The sequence below is a fragment of the Rhipicephalus sanguineus genome, chromosome 4 (genome assembly GCF_013339695.2).
Source record: "Rhipicephalus sanguineus isolate Rsan-2018 chromosome 4, BIME_Rsan_1.4, whole genome shotgun sequence".
Lineage (NCBI taxonomy): Eukaryota > Metazoa > Arthropoda > Arachnida > Ixodida > Ixodidae > Rhipicephalus > Rhipicephalus sanguineus.
Window position 1 is genome coordinate 152,999,713 of NC_051179.1, and position 23,105 is coordinate 153,022,817.

A 23,105-nucleotide genomic window follows, 5' to 3' on the forward strand; every position below is an offset into this window, starting at 1 on the left:
TTTCAAAATAAAGCTATTGCTTTACAAAACACACTTTTACTTTCTTTATTACGTTACTGTTCATTGGTATGTGGTATGACAACATATACAAATCTTGAAAGAATGCATATACTGCCAAAAAAAAATTTGTTCAAGGAATTTTTAAAGTGCCGTGTAACTCTCACACTTCAGATTTATTCTTGGAAGCAGATACACTCCACTTGTTTCACCTCTGTAATCTGACATATTCAAATGAAAAGGGGGGGGGGGGCTAAAGAAAATGTGTTTTCATGAGCAATCTTTTCACTTCTGTACTGTTTTATGTGAAGATGCATAAATTTTTTAATCTCATGTATTTTTTAATATGTGCGCTATCGCTGCCTGCATTGTAGAGTTGCAGTCCCCTCCATCGTCAATGTAAAAAATTATTCATTATTATTATTATTATTATTATTATTATTAATAATATTATCATCATCATTATCATTATTATTATTATTATTATTATTATTATTATTATTATTATTATACATTGGGACTTGAATCTAATGCAGATAAACGCCTTTACATCAGTTTGATTTTGTACTCAGCACGACTTGACAGGCCAACGGCCTTTGTATGTTACGGCAGTCCGTAAATTGTCGTGTATTCCACTGACTGCTTACAACTTGTCCTCATGAATGGATGCAGTTGCATTGTTTCCTTTTGCGCCATGAAACCCGACATAACTGACTGACCAGCATTGTTTCCTCGGCAGTGTTCACCCTCATTAGTTAGGAGCACTATGTTCAAGTTCTGAGATAGTAACAATCCGACACATTTAAGATTAAATGACTACACATGGTTCTCACTCGTTTAAAGCATTGCCAGGCGGAATCAGCTCAGATTTGGTGTTCTGGGAAGTTGAGCCTTTGTATGTTATGTTAAAGGACCCCTGACACCAAAATTGAAACCTCGAGATCTTTGTGTTGTTTTACTTTCCTGTATACGGGGGCACATCTGACCGATTATTAGTGACGAACGTTGCCTTTAAGATATCTTAATTTGGTTTTAAAGTAAGCCTGAGTGCTCACTTGAGTTGGCTGCACCTTGTGACATCTTGGTATGACGTAGATAGAGGCCCTATTGACGTAGATAGAGGCCTATTGTTCCTCACCCCTCTGGCTCTGTTGTGGGGCTGCTCTCGCGGGACACGCGCTTAACAGGTTTAACCCATACCGAGGCACCCACATACTTTCAATCTCTACCGCGCTGTCAACGTCACCACAGCTTGAGTGCACGTGGTCTTTGACGCTCTCCCGCGTGGGGCGCCAGTTTCTTGTGGTTTTTAGGCGGTCGTTTTGAAGTGATGCTAAAATGGTCACAGTTAACTACGCTAGAATTAGTTGTACGATGCGCTAGAGCATTTACGATTTAATTTAGAGATTACCAGACACAAAGCTACAAATTACAGCAAAAAAGTCACCAACAAAAATTTCGCTGTCAGGGGTCCTTTAACAATTATTTTTTTATTCATCTCTATTCATATTTGGCACTTCTAAAAAAGCATTGTGGCCACCAATACAGTGAGGATTGTCTTAATCTGCCATAAAAGAACATGAACAGAAAAAAAAATCAAGAAAACGTTCCGAGGTTTTATATGGTGCCTAAACCATAATCTGACTATGATGCATGCTGCAACGAGGGACTCCATGTTGACCTTGGCCACCCGGGATTCTGTAATGTGTGTCTCAATCTAAATACATGCGCACTTTTCTTACATATAGGGACACTGCCCCAAAGTTCTTATGTAGCCTCACTGCGACAGCATGAACGTTTGACAGCAATTGTAGTTAATTGTGTGTTATAAAACCCGGCTGCACTGCATTATAAATAATCCACTCATTTGTCCTCGCAAGTTTTCATAGGTTTTCCTGCTTTAAATGTGCCCCAGATATCGGAGAAAAATCTGGCATTGCAGTAGTGTACTGGATCTAAATTAAAGCTTTGCCTTCATTTCCTGCAGTGTTAATGAACTTTTTCTACGAAATGTGAGAAATTTGGCATGATATTTGAAGTAAAGCGGCGTGAAGCTGAGCAAGCAGTAAGGAAGGTGTGTAAGCGTGCTTTAGTGCTGTTTCAAAAAAAAAAAAATCTGCAGCATGTTACACTCTTTGTAACACTTATAGCGAAGGCTTGCTTCACATTTGGTAACGCATTTTAAGTTATACAATCAGGAACCGGACTTCTTGCAAGACATAAATGGCCAGGGCATGAGAGACGAGAGTTGAATTATCTCAACATCCTCAGTCAATATCATCGTCACCTCCCTCAACTCTAGCTTTCAACACCTGATGTGGTGTTGCTCTACCTCTGGGAACGGGCCACCTTTGACTAAGCAGTGCCATGTCATCATGCGGTGACGTCAAAAATTTATGCAACCTCTGATGCCATCATGGCATTGCCACAAGCCATTCCCTCTCCACTCACCACTCACATCACTCACGTGGGTTTTTGTACCATTTAATTCGCGGGCCATGCTTTCCTCAAGGTCGTCGCAGAATTAGACACTCAACCATACCTTAAAATTTAGATACTCTCCACGCAGCCAGCTCAGTTGGCCCAATAAACCTGCTGCACACACTTGCTTTATTTGTGCATGTGTGTGCTCGAATTTTTGCCGTAGACATCACCAGCGGTTGTTTCAACTTGCTAGAGATTTCGAAAACTTACTGGCCTAACTGTTGCCATTTCTTTCTCACGTCTAGTGAATAATTGAAGGATTTCTGGTGAAGTCTTACGGAGCGAGTACGGGTCCTGGTCACGCTTGTAGACAACAAACATTGCTGTAGAGTGAGTGTTAGTGTATTACACATGAAATTACACATGTAATAAATGTACACATGCCACCTTGACCCTTCGCAGATGGCACAGTGCCACTGGTGTTGCAGTTGCATGCTAGCACTTTTGTGAAACATTTAGTGTTGATACTTTTATTTTGGCATTGCTGACATGACGGCTCATTGAATACCACAGTCACTGTTGTATAGGTGCCTATTTCAGTGCATATGGTTCGGATATTCTTCTGTTTGAAAGTTATTGAAGGCTAACTGTGGCAATTTTTCGGGGTCTATGGATCTCATTGAAATTCACTGAGTACGCTATGCATTTTTGCATCCAGCATATCTGTAATTCCGCCCCTGCCGAAAATTTGCAGGCGCAGTGAAGCAGAATACATTCGTTTATGTTATGTGCTTGCGTGGTTTATATTTCCATTGTCAGAAGGCACCACCTTTTCAGGCCGCTCAAGTTCGTGGCTATGGAAATCGGCATACCTCCCAACTCTTCCGAATTTTCCGTAAAATGTACGAATTTCGACCTCGCTTACGATTTTACGAATGTTAGCTGAAATTTTACGGAAACCATATCATTTCCGATAAAAAAATTAAAAGTTCATTAAAACAGCGTGGCCTTCATGATCAGCTACTGCGCATTGCCGTAGCTAGTCGCGGAGGCCCCGAAAACGGCGCTGTGTTATCATCATCAGCAGCAGCTGCTTCAACATTTAGCCCACGGCGGCTGCATTTTCGATGGAGGCGAAAATGTTCGAGGCCCGTGTACTTAGATTTAGGTGCACGTTAAAGAACCCCAGGTGGTCGAAATTTCCGGAGCCCTCCACTACCGCGTCTCTCATAATCATATGGTGGTTTTGGGACGTTAAACCCCAGATATTATTATTATTCAACATTTAGCGACTTCTGTCGTCTTCTCGGCGGGTGGCTACGAATCCATACCGCCTTGGCGTGTACGCAAAGCGCAAACATGTGGCAGTGGGCTTTGTTCGCGGGTCGGCGGTGAGGACTACATTGTTCGTGTCGCTTTTCGTATGACCGGCTGCCGCGTCCGACGCAGTAGGACTGCTATGTTTAAGCCCAGGTGCGACGTGCAGTGGGCACGTTTGGGAGCTGTTCGAAGTGTTGACGGATCGCTCAGGTTCCACAGAATTTTATTGGTTATGCTGGGCATTCTCTTCATTCCCCACAGTAATGCGGAATGCGAGAGAATATTCAGAAGAGCTTGGGTGGGGGCTAGTTGGAACGTACTGTAGAAAAATTTTAGCGCTGCAAAGTTGAGGACGAAAAAACATGGACAACACAGACGAAGCGCATCTAACAACTGAATTTATTGAACCAAGAAGGTCAAAAAGGAGAGGAATAAAAGACGTAACATACGAAAGAAAGGGCACTGTAGGCAAACCACGCATGAGCCAAGCATCGGTGCTATCTATGCAGTGAAACACGTGCATAAATCTAATTCAAACTTTACGTCTGTATCACTGAGGTCACTTATGCTCCGATTACACTTATATTTGTGTCGCTAAACATGACACTTGTCTTTCCGTGAGTGCCATAGCTAACGCATGCGCCAAACTTCCCCGACATCATACTGTAAGCTTCAATGATAGTTGTTCTGTTTTTGTCCTTGCTGTGCGCCACAATGGAAGTGTCCCTGAAATTTGGGTTACATTTACAATGAGAGCAGTGCTGAGCGAGATTCCCTTGGATTGCAACCCTACTACACAAATTTTTGTGTTCCTGAAGCCTTTTGTTCAGGCACCTGCCCGTCTGCCCAATGTAAGATGCCCCGCAGGTTAAAGGAATCCTGTATACAACTCCTACCTTGCACTCTACAAATTTTTTGACGCCACATTCTGCATCTCGGGCCTTCACTACTGTGGGAGTTGACTTTCCTACACAAGCCTTTTTGGGCGCCGAGAATACCACCATTCAGCACTGTCAACACTGTCTGTTCAGCACTATCAGCACTGAATATTCAGCAGTGAATATTCAGCACTGTCAACAAAACTCGAACGGAGTTTCGCTCATCTTGTCTGTGAAGAAACTCTCGAGAGCCTGCTGATGGTGAAAGGGCACCAGAGTGGAACTTGCTTTGAGCAAAGCTACACGGAGAACTTTCTGAAGCGGGCAAAGTCCGCAACAGCAAAGTCACTGCTAAAATAAATTGTTGCCCAATTGAGTTTTTGCTGATTACTCTCTGACCGATTTTACTTATGGTTGTAAAAACATGATTAAGCTTGTCGCCAAAGGCAAAACCCTCCGAACTTGAAAACAAAAAAAAAGCCACAGTTTCACCGCAAGGGCGACGCAATGAATGCGATAGCAACAACTTGTAGTGTTACACGAAGTGAGGCTGGCAGCTAACTGTTTTGTATCCGATCTCGCGTAACTACAAAACGCTGTTGTAAGAGAATACAGCCGCTCCAGGGAGCGATGCTCTTCGCATAGTCACTTCGCGTTGAGAGCGCAGCACGTAGAAGGGTACAGCACGTACGAGAGCGCAGCACGTAGATAGCGCGCGCCAGCGATCGCGACCGCGCCCTTAGATTCAAAGTTCAAAGTTGCTCCTTGAGCGACACCCCCCCCCCCCGCGTCTTTTAAAGAAGGGCGGCGCATTTCCTGTCTGCTTCGACGGCAGGCCTCCCGAGCGGGGTGATGTTATCGCTTGCACCCTCCGATCGACGGAAATGGGCCGGCTCGTTTGAACTCTGCTTCGGCCGCGTTTGTCGCCCCCGCTCGCGCGCTTTTACCCCGCGGTAGAACATACAATGCGCGGGGGAATCTTATCAATTTGGACTTCATACCGGAAGGACATGACGGCGACGCCAAAAGCCCGTCGAGACTGTCCATATAATTGCAATCGCAATAAAAAGTGGGTTGGCTACACCCCCCCCCTCCCCCCGCCGCATGAAAGTTTTACTAATTTCTATGTCGCCAGGTTGGCAGGTATGAAATCGGGCAAAGCGCTAGCTCTTGAGGGGGTCCATTCTATGCACGGCTGGTGCAGAAGCCTAGCTCCGGTTCCAGCAGCAAATAGTCGTACCGTGCACATGTCAACGTCCCCTACCCGTAGCGCGAGTCATCACAGCTACGACGGGTTCGGGCGAATAAGGCAACAGGCTAGAACAACAAACAACACTTTATTGCTACGCTAGCAATAATGCGTAAATGTCACGTAGAGGGATAGTGCGCTCTAGTAGAACAAAGGGTAACACTTACGCCCTCGATGATCGATGGTCGGCTCGCGGGTCTTGGGGCGGTGAGGTGGTACCTGGCAGGTCCGCAGAGCAAGAGAGGCCGTCTCTCTCTCTGGTCGGCTGTTTTATTCACCTCCCGTCTCCCTCCCCACCGCGAGGGTTGTTTCCCTCGCAGGGGCAAGCTCCCTTTCCCGCGAGCAGGGACGCGAGGATTGGTGCGAGGAGCGGCGGGAAAGAATGGGGTAAATAAGTTTGTGGATAGCAGCATTTAACGTTGTGGTGGTAGGATCGATGAAATTTAATGCATGCTAAGTACTAGCCAATTCTCACAAGATGCAGCTTATCATACACAGACCCAGTATGCATTACAGAGAGAGTTTTCGTACGGTAAAACAGCGTTGCTAAAAAACGTTTTCAACCAGATACATCTGCTCTTTGCGACCTTTGTCCTCCACCTCCACACTGGCCTGGTTGACATCTTGCACGACTTCTGGTTTGTGCCCCCTAATACGTCGCACAATGACAGTACTGCTCAGTTGGGCTTCGGTTTCGGTTTTACGTCTTTTTGCCAGTTTCTCATGCACGGTATTGAAATATGTTGTCTTTTTGAAAAGCATTCAATTTGTATTTGGTTTAGTGTTGCGACCAGTTGTTTCATATTCTTTTGTACTTCAAAAATAATAAAGGTGTGTCCAGTTATAAGCTGAAGACTACAGATACATAATTTACTGGACGTACATGAAATATCACTCTAGGCATTAATTTTGATTTTGCCTCTTATTGCGTTCTGCTCAGGGCTCCAGTGACAGTGGCAAGGGTGGCAGTGATATCCACGGCGGCAGTGAGGCAGCTGGTGGTGCTGGGAACCTCTCTCCCGAAGAGGAGCTGCCACGCACGTACGAGTTCGAGCTGCCGCGAGAACTGTGCGGCCGGTTTATCGGCCAGGGTGGCCGTAACGTGACGGCCGTCAAGACGCGTTCCAACACCCGCATATATGTGCAGCAGCATCCCTTCTCCTCCAAGCTCAAGATTTGCTCCATTCAAGGTGCGGACCCGGGTCGGGAAAGAAAAAATGTGTGCGTGTGTGTGATGTGCGTGCACGAATTTCGTTCTTAGCTTGTTTGTTTATACATATGCTCAATACAGTCGCAAATGGTTAATGGGATTTTTAAAGGGACACTAAAGGCAAATATTAAGTCGACGTTGATTGTTGAAATAGCGGTCCAGAAACCTCGTAGTGCTGCTTTTGTGCCAAGGAAGTGCTTATTTTGAAATAAAATCACGTTTTTAGTGGTCCGCATCGCGTTAGCGCGCTTCAAATCTCCCGCCTGAAAATACGACTCTCATACGTCACTGCTGCCGTGCCCATAGTTGCCCGCTTTTACTGCGCGGCCGCCGACACTAGTAGCAGCAGAGCGGAAGTAGCGGGACCCACAGTAGCAACAACGGCCATCGAAGCCAGCGAAGCTTGCCGCAATCGCCGCAATGGATGTGAACGGAGAACTTGACAACGAGACATTGGCTCGCGACGCTGGGCTCCAATTCAGCGACTTGAGCCCCGATGAACGCGGTATGCTGCTGAGGGCTCGTAGTGCCGACGTCGTTGCGTACTACGATAGCAGCCTCGGCAGCGACTCTCCCGAGCCCGAAAGCAGCGAGGAAACCAGCAGTGCGGTGTCGGGCGACGAAGCTCATGCGGCATTTTGTCGAACTTTCTGTCGGAGCGACTTTCACAAGCGCGCAAAACACACGCGGGCAGTACGCAATCCCGAAACTACCACTGAGACGGGCGAGAAGTTCGGCGAAAACGGAACCTTTGAACCACGCGCGCCGTTCCCCATGGCAACGCCACGGATGTTTTTTTTTTTCATGAATCAAGCGGAAACGAACAAACAGCATTTTATTACGTCTTTTGATGCTCGGAAGGTTCTTGTTTTACTGCTGCTAGTTTGATTACTAGTGATTTATTGTAGGCCGACTTCCATACGTCATCGGGATCACTTCGAAAATGTCCCACTCGTGGCGCTCATCATGTGATACATTTAGTTTAATTTCTCGGTAAGTAGGGCACTGCTGTTGATAATATTGCCGTTTTAGAAGGTGTCATACATTGGACTTTCACTCTGACATAAATTGTTATTTGCCTTTAGTGTCCCTTTAAGGTGTCGAGCAAGGGTGCATGTTGAGGAAGGGGACATACTCTATTCACTGCATGCCTGGTGGTATTCAGACTATTAGATGTGAAAGACCAGAAGCAAGCATCGACAGTGAGTTCTCTGGTACCTATGATTTGTAGCTTGTACAGTAAGTTTGCTGTCACCAAATGGTATCGGGTTGTGCAGCCGTCAGCATGTTAACACTGACGATCAATAGCAGGTTTTTGGCGAACATGGCAGGCATCTTGCTAGAGGGGGCATTGGTATTTGGATATCAGTGGGGCATCATTTTGTTTGTCACGTGCATTATTTCTTGCCTATTCTGCTTCATTACACTACTTGGGTAAGACTGTGCTACAGGGTTCGTTATCGTGACGCGTTATGATGCATTTGTACTGTGCAGTTGAACCCTTTTATGAGAAGCACTCATACATCAGACACTTGGGTATAAGAGACAACAGTGTGCCTACATCGAAATAAGGGTTGATCAGAGAATGAGAATGCAATACCATGCTTATGAGAGAGCCCACATATAAGGGACAGGAACTGCTGCCTGGTTTCATAAAGGAACTTCTGCTGTCTAATAAAGGGTTTCAAGTGTACTACTACTACCAAAGTGTGCAGACATGGTTGCCCGTAATGCTTATGCCAGTGGTGGCACTAGTGGAAGTTTCACTCGGTGACTCCCCCGCTGTCAATCACACCATGCAGGCACAACAGAGGAGATACGCACAGCGCTGGAGCTCATCAGGAAGAAGTTTCCCCTGCATGTCTACCCCAACCTGACATTGATCCAAGTGAATGTGCAGCCCCTGCACTACCCAGGCACAATCACGCTGCCAGAGACATTACAGGTATTCTACCGTGCGCATCTCCATTTCCAAGCTGTTGCTGTTCGCATGTGTTCCTTTTGCATAATTTATGAAAACGATTGCCGGGGGCAGGATGTGTATGCGCATCTATACACTATAACCTCATTATAACAAAGTCACATCTGACACGAAAATAACATCGTCATATCCGACTATTTTTCATTTATTTCATTATAACTGATATTTCATTATATATGTGTTCTTTATGTCGACGGTTCACTGTATTTCTATCTAAAACACTAGAGCAATGCCCTGACGCAGAGAAACCGATATTCTTTTATTGCACCTTGGTGAAACACCGTAAAAACCTGCGTGGAGTCCGAGGCTTTTTCCCGATTTTATGATGGGAAATTTCTGGCCCATACTATTTGCGGATCCCTAGAATTTTCACCCAGAATTCACAGTTTTGGTTTGGGTATTGCATGTGCTATCATCATCGTCGGGCTTCTGCGTTAGGTAGCTTTGGTCCTACAGGCAACAGTAGACATTGCCACCGCTTGGTGCACTTCACGACGGCCACGACTTTACGCCATGTCAGGACCATGAAAGCATTAGTATTCAGCTGCCTTTAAAAGAAAGGTGATCTCAGCTGCCGCAACCATCAGCAACTGTGCTGCGGGTGGCAGTTCAGCGTAAACAAGCGAGGCATTTGCGGTTGGGGGAAACGGAAGGAAGCGCTCTTTGTGTGCAGTGGCCTGAGAAGTTTCCGGGGGCCGAAAAATGGAACATTCTCTGACATTGAATGGGAATTGACAGACTCCTTTCGGGAGCAGCGGGACACTACTGGGGCTCCCATCGATACTCATGCTCGACGCGTTTCGGGGTCACCTCTATGAAGAGACTGCTGTGGGACTCCCGCGCCGTGCTTGTCGTCATCTTACCCGATGATGACATCCGAGCTGTATCCACTTGATATGTGCCTTTATAAACCATTTGAGGACCACATCAAGCGCCTGTATATTGAGTGGATGAGATCCGGGGAGCCGAAAGTGACCCCCGCCGGATGGCTGAAACGGGCCTCGCCAGCGATGCTGCGCACACGGATCACCGAGGCTTGGGCCTGCATTCCCAAGTCGCTCATTGGTCGTGCCTTCAAGAAGTACTCAATTGCAAACGCCCTTGGTGGCACTGAAGATGAGGCGCCGTGGGAGGACATCTTTGACGGGAGTTTCGGAAAGTGCGTCGGACGACGATAAATGAGTGTGTATATAAATGTATTCAGTTTCTGTTTTCCTCGGGCTATGTTCGGGTGAAAACCTTTTTTCTCACGTTTGCTATTCCCGAATACACCTCGGACTATATGTGGGTTCGAGCTATACATGGGTTTTTATGGTGAACCTCAATGGCTCTGCTCATGGCAGTGCACGTTTTGTTCAGACATCTGAACCATCTCGCCTATTCTTCTTCTTTTTTGTTGTCACTAGTCAACTTTGCAGTATTCATTGAGAAAATGAAAAACACCATGCAGCTGCTAATGTGCATTCATGTGCACATTAGGAAATGGGTCACCTACAAAAGCAGAGGACAAAGCTCATAGCACCAATCAAATAGGAGATTCATTGGCCTTGTGTGCAATGTGGCCGAGTGCCAAGCCTTTGAGATGTTCAGACGGCCAGTTTTTATTTTTTTTTTTTCTACAATATCGTATAGGTGTCAACCACACTCTTCCCTGTGCTTCAAAATGGCGAGAAATCCCAAATTTTATGTTGTTGTAGCATTGCCAATCTTGTCATCTGTTACCTCTCCTTTTTATGCATGCACGTGTCTTGCGTTTGTCCTGCTTGCATGATACCGTTCAAAATGTGTGGCCGATGGTATTTGGAAAGGTTGAACGATAGGAGTCATTTGATGGCTTCATCAACACAGACCCCTTGTTCTGCTAAACTTAACCACCAGGGTGAGTAGTGTCGTGATAGAGACGTTGGGATGGCTGCACCATGGTGAAGGTGAAAAAAAAAAAAATCGTAAGTGGAGGGACAGTCGCGCTCAGTATGACTTGTTAGACCAGAGCGCAGGGCCTCTCAAGCTGAAATATTGAGCATGGCTTCAAATTGCTCTGGTTTTCACAACAGTAGACTCTCAATAATTCACTCTGATAATTCAAACTTTCGGTTAATTCAAACAAATCTTAAATTTTTGGTTGGCCCACTATGTTTTCAATCTATTTTAAAGCTGCTTAATTCAAACTGCCTCACTGCACAAATTTGGTTAATTCAAACTTTTTGCTTGCCTTTGTTGCTTCTAGCTGAACATTCACGTTTTTCTCTTACTAACAGGTGCAAATAAAGCGGATTGCCTGCCTACAAAACGGCCAAACCAGCCGAACCTTGCGCACCAATAATCTCCTGCTTACCGATGAAAAAAAAAAAACTGTACGGTCTGGCCTTGATCTATCGCATGCCAAACATTTCTTAAAATCACTTCCTCTGCGGTATGCCATGCGAGAAAGCGTCCTAAGAATTAGAAGGGGCTAGCAACTGTCGTGAGACGCAACACATTTTGTTCCTTAATTACACACCCGTGCATGCCTTGTATAATAACAAAAACCAGTATTATCGCTGATGTATAAAAATTTTACTGGCAATCATGCAGAGCAGTCTATGATGTTGCTGCGGCACTGAGAAACAATAAACATCGCAGTGTTAGTTCGTGTGTTGCCCTGAGTCATATTTATGAGAACTTCTGATAATTCAAATAAAATCCTGAGGTCCCCTCAAGTTTGAATTATTGAGAGTCTACTGTAAATGATATTTTCTTATTTGGGATCATACCCAAACAAGAAAGGCTGTTTAAGTTGTGCAAATAAGGGCTAGTGGAAGCCATCAGTGGTCTTGAAGCTCGTTTGGGTAAACGTGCAGTGCGGCACATCAGCAGGACAGAGAAAACACGAGCGCTGTCTCACAACAGCTCGTGATGCCAAGCGCTCCCGTGTTGCGAGTCATATTGAGCGTGACTGTACACGTTAGCAGGGCCGTAGCCAGGGGGGGGGGGGGGGTTCAACCCCCCCCCCCCCCGAAATTTTTCAGTTTTGCTTGCGTATATATATACACGCGCACATACAAACGCACGCACGAACATACATAAAGTGTGGTTGAACCTCCCCCCCCTCCCTTCGAAAAAAATTTCTGGCTACGGCCCTGCACATTAGTACAAAGCGCAAGGAAGGAATTGCCAGGCCACGTATTCTTTGAAGGGGTCACCACTGGGCTCGGTGACTTGACAGGGGGTGTTCTCTGTTCCAGCTGCGCTTGCCCGAAGCTGTGACCTGTGATGTGGTGCTCACGAGCATGGTGACTGCGGGCCACTTCTTCCTCCAGCAGCCGACTCACCCGACATATCCCTCGCTACAACGGCTAGACCAGTGCATGGCAGTGTGCTACGGCCAGGGCCTGGACATTCCGCCTCTGCCCCATCCTGTTGAAGGTGCTTTCTCGCTTCGACTCTTGGCAGCTGTGGTAACACACCGCCTGATCCTGTTAAACTTATTGCGAGGAAAATGGGTGTTTTTTGTAGGTTGCACTAGGTCTTCTTTGCTGAAGGAACTACTGCACCTAATATTTTATGTAATACATGAACGAAACGCAGAATGAATGAACTTTTCACGCGTACAAGTTTCATTAACGAGATGTATGTTATGCAAACGATAGAAATTGCCAAAATCAAGATAGCGGGACAAAATTGAGCAGAGTTTGTAAAGACATGCTTCTGTCTACTAAGAAAAAAATATAACAGAAATTATTAGATGTACAAAATGTGCTGCCGTCTAATAGGTCCAATCTCTGAAAAATTTTAACTTTTTCATTTAACAGGACTTTCCAAACAAGAATCTTACTGTAAGCACTACAATAGAACGTGTGATGCAGCGAAGTAGTTTCTCGATGTAAAGCACAGCCTAACGTTGCACGTCTTGCAGTAAACTCTTGTTTTCTGCTAGGTTTTCCAGTCGCACCTGCATTTCTTACAGTTTCCATAAGTTTCCATCCTGGCAGGCTAGTGCTGAAATGCAAACCGAAGCAGAAAGCAAAGCTGACTGATTTTCCAAGCTGATGTGCATTGTCGTCGCTCTCAAAGTCCTACCAAGAAGCAGCATCCTCAGACTCACTGCACCTCATTAAATCGATAAAGTAGGGGTGTACGAATATTTGAAATTTCGAATATTTTTCGAATAGTGTTTGCTATTAAATTCGATTCGCACTGGAATTTTACTATTTGAACTATTCGAACTTCCCAAAAACAAATACAGTCAACGTCCGATTGAAAGTGACCCCTTCAGATTTTCAATATGCTTCACCTCATCACGCCCCGGTATTGCGGCAAAGCTGCCTTTCAAGCTCCATTGCGGTCGCCAATGTACTCAAGAAAACGCTAGTTCCAACATGGAGATGAAAGATGTGGCAGAGGTGGGGGCTCAATTAAAGCTGTTTTAAACCTGAAATTCCGGCAGGAAGTCCAAAAAATCGGATGCCGAAGCTTTTTAGCATCCAAAATTTCAGATGTTCTTATATATCGACGTCTACAAGGTAGATTTGGAACTCCGGACTTGAAGGGAGCAGACCCTTGTCCGCCACATCAGTTGGGCCTCCACAGAAGTTGAAAGAGGAGGAGAGGCTGAGGAAATGGCATCTCTGCCTATCACGTGTAAAGTGTTGTCGGCAACTGTTTGGTTGCACCAAATCATGTACATAAATACCATTCGGCCTCTACATTGCCTCATTCTTGATAAGACAACTATGAAATACCACCCCACCCGTGCTTCATCAACCTAGCAAAAAGAAACACTTTCATGTTGCTATGTCATAAGAATATGCTTAGGAATCCTCTTAACTATTTTCTGCAATTTCGCTTCGAAGTTTTCGAAAAATATTCGATTCAATTCACACTCACACTTCAATATTCGAATTCGCTTTGCACCCAAAATTTTGTTATTTGCACAGCTCTACGATAAAGTCAGCCACAAACACAGTGGAACGGCAATATCTGCAAGCTTTCAAAGTGTGTGCGCACGCCGCATCGAGCGGCTGCATTCGCTTTCCACTTAGACAGTTGCACAACTTCGGAGCGCTTTCAGAAATGAAGACCTTGCCGAGAAAAAAAAGAAAGTACACATAGAAGAAAACAATAGTAGTTCTCCATTACGACGGATGGCGCAGTGTGTCCGTGAATGGTGCGGAATGTCTCGAAAGCGTTAAATTCAAACCATCGATAGCTTGTTATCGATAGGTTGAATTGCCACTTTCGAGACATAACTAACTTGAGATCATTACCTTGGACCATCAATTTTGTGGTTGCCCAACATGCTTTGGTCCTCGGATTAATAAGCTTGCGTGCCAAAACGCTGCTGACGTGGTGATGCGTAATAGCAGTAAGAACAGAACAACATGTATTAGTTGCCCCTAACTTATTCGTAGTATTTCAATTGTCCATGACCATACAGAGTCTGCTGTAAACTAGCATTGTTGTTTGAACTCCACTCTCTCCCAGTTTTATTCCACTTCCCCCTTCCCCTGCACAGAGAAGCAGGCCAGTGACAAAGCTCCTGCAGCCAATTTCACTATTTTTCTCGCATTACAAGTGTACCTCATTTCCTGCCTTGCAGCGGGCATCATCTGTGCGGCCCATGTGTTGGGCGGCTGGTACCGTGCACTGGTCGTGGGGCCCTCGGAGGATAGCAACGAGTGCGATGTCAAGTTCCTCGACTACGGCGGCTACATGACCCTGTCAACGTCGCTGCTGCGCCAGATCAGGTACGCTCCCACATTTTGACAACGTAGCATAATTTCCTCCCTTCTTACATGCCCACCACTCTACCTAGGCAGCAGCAGACGTGGGCTAAAAAAGTAGAGTTACCTATGAGGGCGCGGGCCTCATGCTGTGGCTGCATTCTGAAGCAAGTCGTAATACAGTCGAACTCCGCTACAACGAACTCCGCTTCAACGAAATTTCCGGTACAACGAAAAATTCTCGGTTCCCCGTCAACAGTCCATAGTAGTCAATGCATAAATATGCTCGCCACAACGAACACTTTTTCTGCTGCCGTTCCGCTTCAACGAAATTCGACGATGCCATTCGGGGCTCAAAAATTTAATTTACCGTGCAATAAACACAGGACATTTTGATGCATTTTAGAACATAAAAATACGAATTCAGTCCGAATCGCGTGTTGGAACCACCAGAAACCGCCGCTGTTGATTGAGCATGGGGGCCGCCATTGCTTGATAGCGACGGCGATCAGACTGCCCTGCTTTCGCAACTGGCTTGAGTTGTTTCTGAGTCGCAGACAATCCGAAGCCATAGCTCAGTTGTCGACACTAGTCGACACTGGGGTGCAATCGCGAAACGATAGCTTTTCCGATGCCTTTCCAATACTTTTCGTGCTTTTCGCGCTTCGTTAGTGGTCAGAGCAACGGTACATCCGCCACATCCACGTTATCGACGCGAGCAGCCCTGGGGTGCAGTCGCGGAATGGTGCCTTTTCCAATGCCAATGCTTTTCGTGCTTGGCCAGTGCGACCGGTGGTCGGAGCAATAATTCGTCCGCGTTATCAACGGGATCAGCCAGCCGCGAGTGGTGGATAAGAATAGCGTAGAATAAGGCATAAGTCATCGCTCCGCGATAGCATGCCTGCATGTCGCCGCTGTCGGCGAATAGCTAGTGTTAGCGTGTTGGTGCAACTGTGCAGTTCGTGTTGCGCGCCCGTGCTTGTTTGATTCGTTCGCGGAAGCCGTTGTTTCTGCGTGCTTTTCAACGTGGCGTCGCTATGCATATATGAAAATCGTGTCGTAACGCTGCTGGGGACGCAAAGGAAGCAGCAGACACTTCTTGAATATTGGAAATAAAAGTTTCACTGTTCTACTAGCTCAGGTCAGGCATATTTTTTTCGATTTCACTACAACGAAATGTTCGCTTCAACGAACATTTTTCCGAGCACCGTCAATTTCGTTGTAGCGGGGTTTGACTGTATGACTATACAGTGGAACTTCGATTGTACGACTTTCAGGGGACCGCGCAAAATCATCGTATAATCCGGGCGTCGTATAATCGAAAAACCGAGAATATAGGCAGTGACGGTCATTGTTGCCCCACAACAGCGGGCACATAATGCCTAAGAAAGTCTGCGGCACAAACCTACGCTGCTCCGAGGAACGTAGATGAAATTAATTGAAAAAATGACAACCACGCATTTTATCGGAGGTGTGAACGAACCTTTATTTCTCACCTTTTAAAAAAATCTGTGATTTTCTCCTGAGAGTTTGCCCAGCCACGACGCATCAGCTTTCTTTCGATAGCTGCAACATCTGGCAGCAAGTCGCCGATCTCGTCGCGTGCGCAAGCAAACCGCCGAATGTGGTCGACGTAGCACAACACGTCCGCATAAGTCGGAACGGACGCGCTAGCCTCTGCAGCGTCGTCCATCTCTTCCTCGTCGGAAGTTCCCGCAGTGTCGGGACGCACACTTTCGATAATGTCATCCAGCGACACTTCACTGCACACTGCAACGTTGTCGTCGGCACCAACATAGTCCACGAAAGATCCAGGCAGCTCCAGGCTGCCGAACTCTGGTTCATCGTCAACAGGCACTGCAGCTTCACTGGTAGAACGAGCACCACTTCTATTAAAGCCGCAGTGCCTGAAGGAGTTGGCGATGGTTTCTGGCGTGACTGCGTCCCATGCAATAGCAATGCAGTGCATTGCATGAAGCACAGAAAGCTTCTTATCCAACTGCTTGCGTTCCATGTCCGCCAGCCGACGCTGCACCAGAAACTTCCGATATTTCTGTTTCATGCACTTGATGACGCCAGCGTCAAGTGGCTGCAGCTGGCTAGTGCAATTGGGGGGCAGAAATACAACTTTCACATTTCTCAAATGCAACATATCTGATGGATGGCATGGCGCATTGTCAAGCAGAAGAAGAATCTTTCTGTTCTTAGCCCCCATTTTGGAGTCCAGCTGCTGCAGATATGTAGAAAACATAGCAGCCGTCATCCAGGCTTTCCGGTTGAACGTGTACTGGCACGGCAGCCTTTTCAAATTCTTGAAGCATCGCGGCTTCTCAAACTTGCCGATCACGAGGGCAGGAAGCTTTTCAGAGCCGTCTTCATTAGCGCAAAGCAATACAGTAAGACGCTCTTTGCTTCGCTTACCCCCGTGACAGCTCTCTCCTTTGAATGCCAATGTCTGTTCTGGCTGCATATTATAAAATAATCCAGTTTCGTCCGCGTTGAACACGTCGGACGGCTTGTATTCCCGTATCAATTCCGGCAGCAATGCAGTCCACTTTTCTACAGTGTCCGAGCTGACTGCCACGCTCTCTCCACAGCAGCGGCTGTACACAACTACACTGTGTTTTTTAAAGCGATCCAACCAGCCATTGGAGGCTTTAAAGTCGTCAATGCCGCAGCGCAATGCAACTGTCTCAGCCTTCTCCTTCAAAATTGTGCCATCCACGGCAATTCCTGAACTGCAGGCCTGACGCAACCACTCAACGAGGGCCTTCTCCATGGCAGCATATTTGCCATCTTTCGCGGCCTTCCTGTTCAGGCCGAACTTTGCCGCATTTAGTATGATGCTGTCCTTCTTCGCGAGGATCGTTTTCAGCGACGACTCGGGAATGTTCATGTCGTGGGCAATGCTGGCCTTTGTTGCTCCGTTCCGCTTCTCCGCCTCCTCGATTATGCGAAGCTTTTCTCCGAGCGTCAGCGGTTTTCGGTTCCGCGACATTGCGAGACGCAGCACTCGCAACCAAGAATTCGAAAGCTTCCTCGCACACCAATGTCCGAACACAGAAAATTTTGCACGTGGACACAGCAGCTGCGGCGCAGCACAACCAACCGATGAGGCAAACACGTGAAGGAATGGCTGAATGGCAGCACGGCAGTAGGCCTATTTGATTTGCAAGCTTCGACCAATCGCGAGCGGCTAAAACGCCCCAAGCCCTCTGGTAGCTGGACAGCGGCGAGTTCCGGTTCCCGCGGCTGTCACAAACGTTGGCTCAACAATCGCCGTTCAACACGTCCGGTATAACGACACGAAATCTAGTGAAAGTCATCGCATACTAGAAAGCGAGCTCGAAATTATCTGCCATGTTATCTGCTTACAACGGTCACTACAAAACCACCCAAAAGAAGAGAGAGAGAGAAAAAAAGGCGACAGCGGAAGTGCGCAGTGCAATGCGACAAAACGAATGCGCTCCGGCCAACGTTGGCTCTGGCTAGCTATGGCCGACCGCGTGTCGAAAAATTGAAGAGGCCCTGTGGTGGCAGCGCGGATACGAACTCGGTTTCTCGGTTTCCCGACTTTTTTCGCCCGGCCGCAGTGTGTTTGCGTGCCAGCCCGCGTCATCGTAGGTCTTTTTTTTTCTCGGACAGTCCAGCGAAGCGTCGTACGAGGCGGGGCCGGCGTAAAATTGCGTCGTACAATTGAGGTTTTTAATACATTATTTCTATGGGGGTTTTGCCGGGACCAAGCCAATTCGTCGTAAAACGCGGGTCGTCGCAGGACCGGGGGACGTATAATCGAAGTTCCACGGTAGTTGCGGCTCTTTCATAAAACAAGTACAAGATTGCATATTTGCTGGTGTGGTAACCCTTGAAACATTTCACGTGCTCCCCAACATTGCACTTCTTTCTCTCCATGACTTCTTTCACACAAAGCACGCGTTTGCCTGGAGAAAGCGGTCGGCACATGGCAGCATGAAAAGCAAGCAATGTCTAGGCTTGCACACATTGAGAATGAGGCCTGCTTGATGTGCTGTAGGTGGCGCTAGTCATCAGCTAAAGAAATTGTTAGAGCGCATCAAAGAAACGTCCTATTTGTAGGACACTGGGCATATATGGGTTAAACAAGCTTTTACTGCACATTTTAGAAACCCCTATTTTGAGGCCTCGAAGGTGTCACCATTGAGTCTGACTTATCAATCGCCTATGGCCCTCACCTTGCCCACACGTAGTGGGGAAAGTTACAAGGATGAAGCGCACAGGACAGAGGACACTGCACATGCATCAGCTTTCGTCAGATGGTCTATTTCAACTGAGGCACACATTTATAAATTAATGATGCTCGTACACTGTAACAGAATGTCATGTACGGAGATTCTTTTTTTTTCTTTTGGCACAATATTTACAGCTACTCATCGAATCACACTGTCGCCTTATGAAATGCCCCATCTTTATCCAACAAGGAGAGGGACCGAGTGCTTGCACCCTTGGGTCCTAAATTTGCACTTTCATTTTGTGCTTGTCTTGTTTTACTGCTTAGAATTTGTTGTTTGGTGGTTACGGGTACCTAATTGGGCTCGGGCATCATACACATAGCAATAATGCCAGTCTCAAATAGGTTGCTTGCTTTCCATTTGACCTTGTCCTGGACGCTTTTCTGCAGACGTCAGCACACTCTTTCTTTCTCTCTCTTGCAGGAGCGACTTCATGATGCTGCCATTCCAGGCGTCGGAGTGCTACCTCGCCAACGTGCAACCTGCCGAAGGTGGGCCACTTCTCCGCACTGGCGTTTTTTCTCCACTACAGTAGAATCTCGGTGATACGAATTTCGATCTGATACAAATTCGTGAAATTCTGCTTTGTCCAATGGGCCATAGTTTGGATGTTTTGCAAACTTTTCCACGTGAGGTGGGTGATACGAACTTTGGTACCAAAACCGTTGAGCGACGGCAAAAAGAAGCATGCTGGAAGCTTCGGAAGTACACGCTGTCGGAACTGTGGTTACTGTTTGCCTCAACCACTGCGCACGAAACCGCGGTCACTGTCGACACGATCATGGATAGCGACTGTGAGCTCCGAAGGTGCGCAGCTAATGGAATGCTAGTATAAAGACAATAAAGTCTTCGAAAGGGCACAAAGCGTTTAGGTGTTCCTCGTGCTTGGCTTATGACAAGCTCGAATCTAGTCGAATCTAGGCGGCCTTCGACTGCAGGCCAACCCACAAGAGTAGTAAGGGGGGGGAAAAAAACTTACCTCGCATGCAGGCCGAATGAAGAAAAAGAAATGCCGTTTCATCAGCAGAAACCCCATCATTTTTATTGTGTAAGTGCACACTCCATAGGCATGTACGTATAAAGTTATTCGTCATCATTGTCCGCAACATCGCTGTTCTCTTTGTTGCTGAGTTCATCCCACAGGGCATCATCCTCGCTTCTGTTCATCACGTTTGAAATACAACACTTTTTGAAAGCTGTAATGATTGTTTCATCTGGAATTTCGTTCCACGCCGCGGCTATCCAGTTCACCAGCTAGCCGAACGAAGCACGTTTGATGTGCCCGGTTGGGGTTAGCCGATGTTCTTCTGACATAAGCCAGTTGGCTTGCGAAGCCTGTCTTTAAAGCGCTTATTAACGGCGACGTCAAGCGGTTGGAGTTGGCTAGTCATGCCACCATAAATTATGGCAATGTCTGTCTCAGCACAAGAAAGCATGGGTCTTCACGCTGCCGGTCAGATGGCCGCAGTAGGTGTCGAGGACTAGTTCCACAACGCGGCCCCTGGATGGCGTTCCCAAACCGTTTTCACACAGTCCTCGCTGGACATCCAACCTTTGTCATGAACGTGCACAACAACATTTCTGGGGAACTTTTCGCCCGCTGGTCCTGCGCTTGAATATTACCGTATATACTCGCATAATGATCGCACTTTTTTTTTTTTCAAAAAAATTGACGCCAACTTCGGGGTGCGATCATTACGCGGGGTAAATTTTCCGGTAAACAATATTCTGAGCACCGAAAACGCAAAGAAGTCGCTAATCTGAATTCTTACGATAGCTATCATGAACATAACCAAAAATAAAAGTAGAGTAAGGCTTACCTTTGTAATAAAATGCACGCATTACGCGGGAGCTACATGCATGGAACACTGCCCTTTTATTTTTGAACTCTCTGACCCCCTAACGTTCATTCTGAGTCCGAAGCGTCACTGGCGTCAGTGTCGTCGCCGCACGATTCCCTGTCGGAATCGGCAGTGTCTTCACTGTCCCACAGACGGTCATCTTCTGTCCCGTCGAGCGCGTTGGAAATGCCAGTCTTCTTAAAGCTCTTGACGACCACCTCGTCGGAAATGGTACTCCACGCTTCGAGAATCCATGAGCAGAGGACTTCCACGGAGGGTCTCCTGATTTTGCCACTTGGTGTGAAATCGTGGTCGCCCGCCGCCATCCACTCTGCGTGCAGCCCCCGGACGTTGTCCTTGAACGGTTTGTTCAGTGACACGTCCAGAGGCTGTAGCAGCGAAGTTAGACCCCCAGGGATCACTCCGATTTCCGTGCGCCGCTCCTTCAGCTCGGTACGGACACTGTCAACGAGATGGCCCCGAAAGCTGTCCAGCACAAGAAGTGAAGGGAGCAGAAGCGCTCCTGCTTTTCGCCCCCAAACCGTCTTGATCCAATCGACCATGAGGTCTGCCGTCATCCACCCTTTTGCTTGAGCGCGGATGTGGATGCCACGGGGAAAGTTTCCCTTCGGAATTGTTTTCCGCTTCCGAATCACATACGGCGGCAGCTTCCGCCCGTCTGCCGTCACTGCGAGCATCACGGTGCACCGCTGCTTCTCCGCACCACACGTTTTCACGAGCACACTTCGAGCACCTTTCTCGTTCACAGTAGTGCTTCGAGGCATGTCAAACGTCAACAGCGTTTGGTCGGCGTTGCCTATCTGTGAGAGCAGGAAACCGTTCTTCTGGCGTATCCTCGTGACGAACCTGTGAAAATCGATCACTTTGTCTTCGTACGCGGATGGAAGTCGCTGGCACAACGACGTCCGCCGCCTCAGCGACAGTCCATTCCGCCGCATGAAGCGTGTCGTCCAGCCGGAACTGGCGCGGAAGTCCTTTGTGGCTATTCCCAGCCTCCGGGAAACTGTGCGCGCCTGCATCCGTACCATGTCTAGCGACACGGCACAACCGTCTTTGCGCATGTCCCTCACGTATTCGAGGACTGCCTTTTCGATGTCAGGGAACTTGCCCGTTTTGGGTCCGCGGAAAGCCCGGCGCATGCTGTTCATAGCCATGAGCTTCTCGCGCTGTTTTTTCCAATATCGGATCCGGATTTCGTCGACGCCGAAATGTCTGCCGGCAGCACGGTTTCCGTGCTCTAGCGCTTAATCAAGCGCCTTCAGCTTGAACGCGGCAGTAAAGCTCGCATACCGCCCCATGGTGAAACGGTGCTTCAACAGACGATCACAAAGCACAGCCAAAAAAACGTGGTGTCAGGTGACGCCGTGACGAGCGACTGGGATGGCGGCGACACGGCTTTTTCAGGAATTATGGGAATGCGTCGGCAGCTTGTTGCTGCGGGATGACAACAGGTCGACCAACAGGCGGCGGCCGCTGTAACAGTGCGGGATAGCAAAACAAACATGGCGGCCCACAGAGCGAAGCGACCGCATTTTTTTTTAGGGGCGAAGCTCCTTAAGGCGGCACCCGTTCGTCCCTCGTAGTCATAGTCGTAGTGCGTAACCAGTCTTACGCTTTGACCTCCAAGGTGGTGCCGGTGGGAGATTTTTCCTGTGCGTTGTTGAACAATAAAAAATTCGCAGCGTGCGCGTTAACTAAAAGCCGAATTCTTCTGTCTCTCATTCCCCATTAGCAGCCATTGGCATGTTCCAGTAGGAAACGTTAGTAGAAGTGTAAGTGTTAGCTAAAAGCCGACTTCTTCTGTCTCTCATTCCCATTAGCAGCCATTGTTTACCTCCAAGGTAGTGCCTGGTGAGATTTCTCCTGTGCGTGATTAAACAATAAAAATTTTGTTCATAACGCCGTTGATTGATGAAATAAACCAACGAAAGACGCCAGATGTTTTGTAAAAGCAAAACGAAAGAACGCCAGATGTTTCTAAAGCAATGGTTTTCTAAACAATGAAAATTCACAGCGTACATGTAAAATTAAAGTGAGCTGCAAGTCGTCATAACTCATCGAACCTTTAGTATAAACGCGCCCGATCTCACGTCTGTGATGATGTACTGGGCAGAATTCACGGAAGATTCACGGTTTACCGATGAACCTCCGCAGCTTCGCCCACTCATCATCATTCACTCTGTGGATATGCTGTGATTTTTTTTTCTTTTCGTC

General features: G+C 47.2%; 1 protein-coding gene and 1 long non-coding RNA gene across 6 annotated transcripts in view; one reads left to right on the forward strand and one right to left on the reverse strand.

The window, feature by feature from the left end:
- Window positions 1-23,105, forward strand: part of LOC119390813 (A-kinase anchor protein 1, mitochondrial) — a 115,201-nt gene that overhangs the window by 85,748 nt on the left and 6,348 nt on the right. For all 5 annotated transcript variants that reach the window (XM_037658512.2, XM_037658513.2, XM_037658509.2 and 2 more), the window contains 5 exons: window positions 6,809-7,058; window positions 8,881-9,023; window positions 12,284-12,464; window positions 14,638-14,785; window positions 19,453-19,520. In XM_037658512.2, coding sequence (XP_037514440.1) covers window positions 6,809-7,058; window positions 8,881-9,023; window positions 12,284-12,464; window positions 14,638-14,785; window positions 19,453-19,520 — 790 coding nt within the window. The remainder of the gene's footprint in view (window positions 1-6,808; window positions 7,059-8,880; window positions 9,024-12,283; window positions 12,465-14,637; window positions 14,786-19,452; window positions 19,521-23,105) is intronic.
- Window positions 20,883-22,233, reverse strand: LOC125758128 (uncharacterized). Its single transcript, XR_007415888.1, has 2 exons — window positions 21,813-22,233; window positions 20,883-21,067 (listed from the first exon to the last, which is right to left on the reverse strand). It is a non-coding gene; the product is annotated as an uncharacterized LOC125758128 (long non-coding RNA).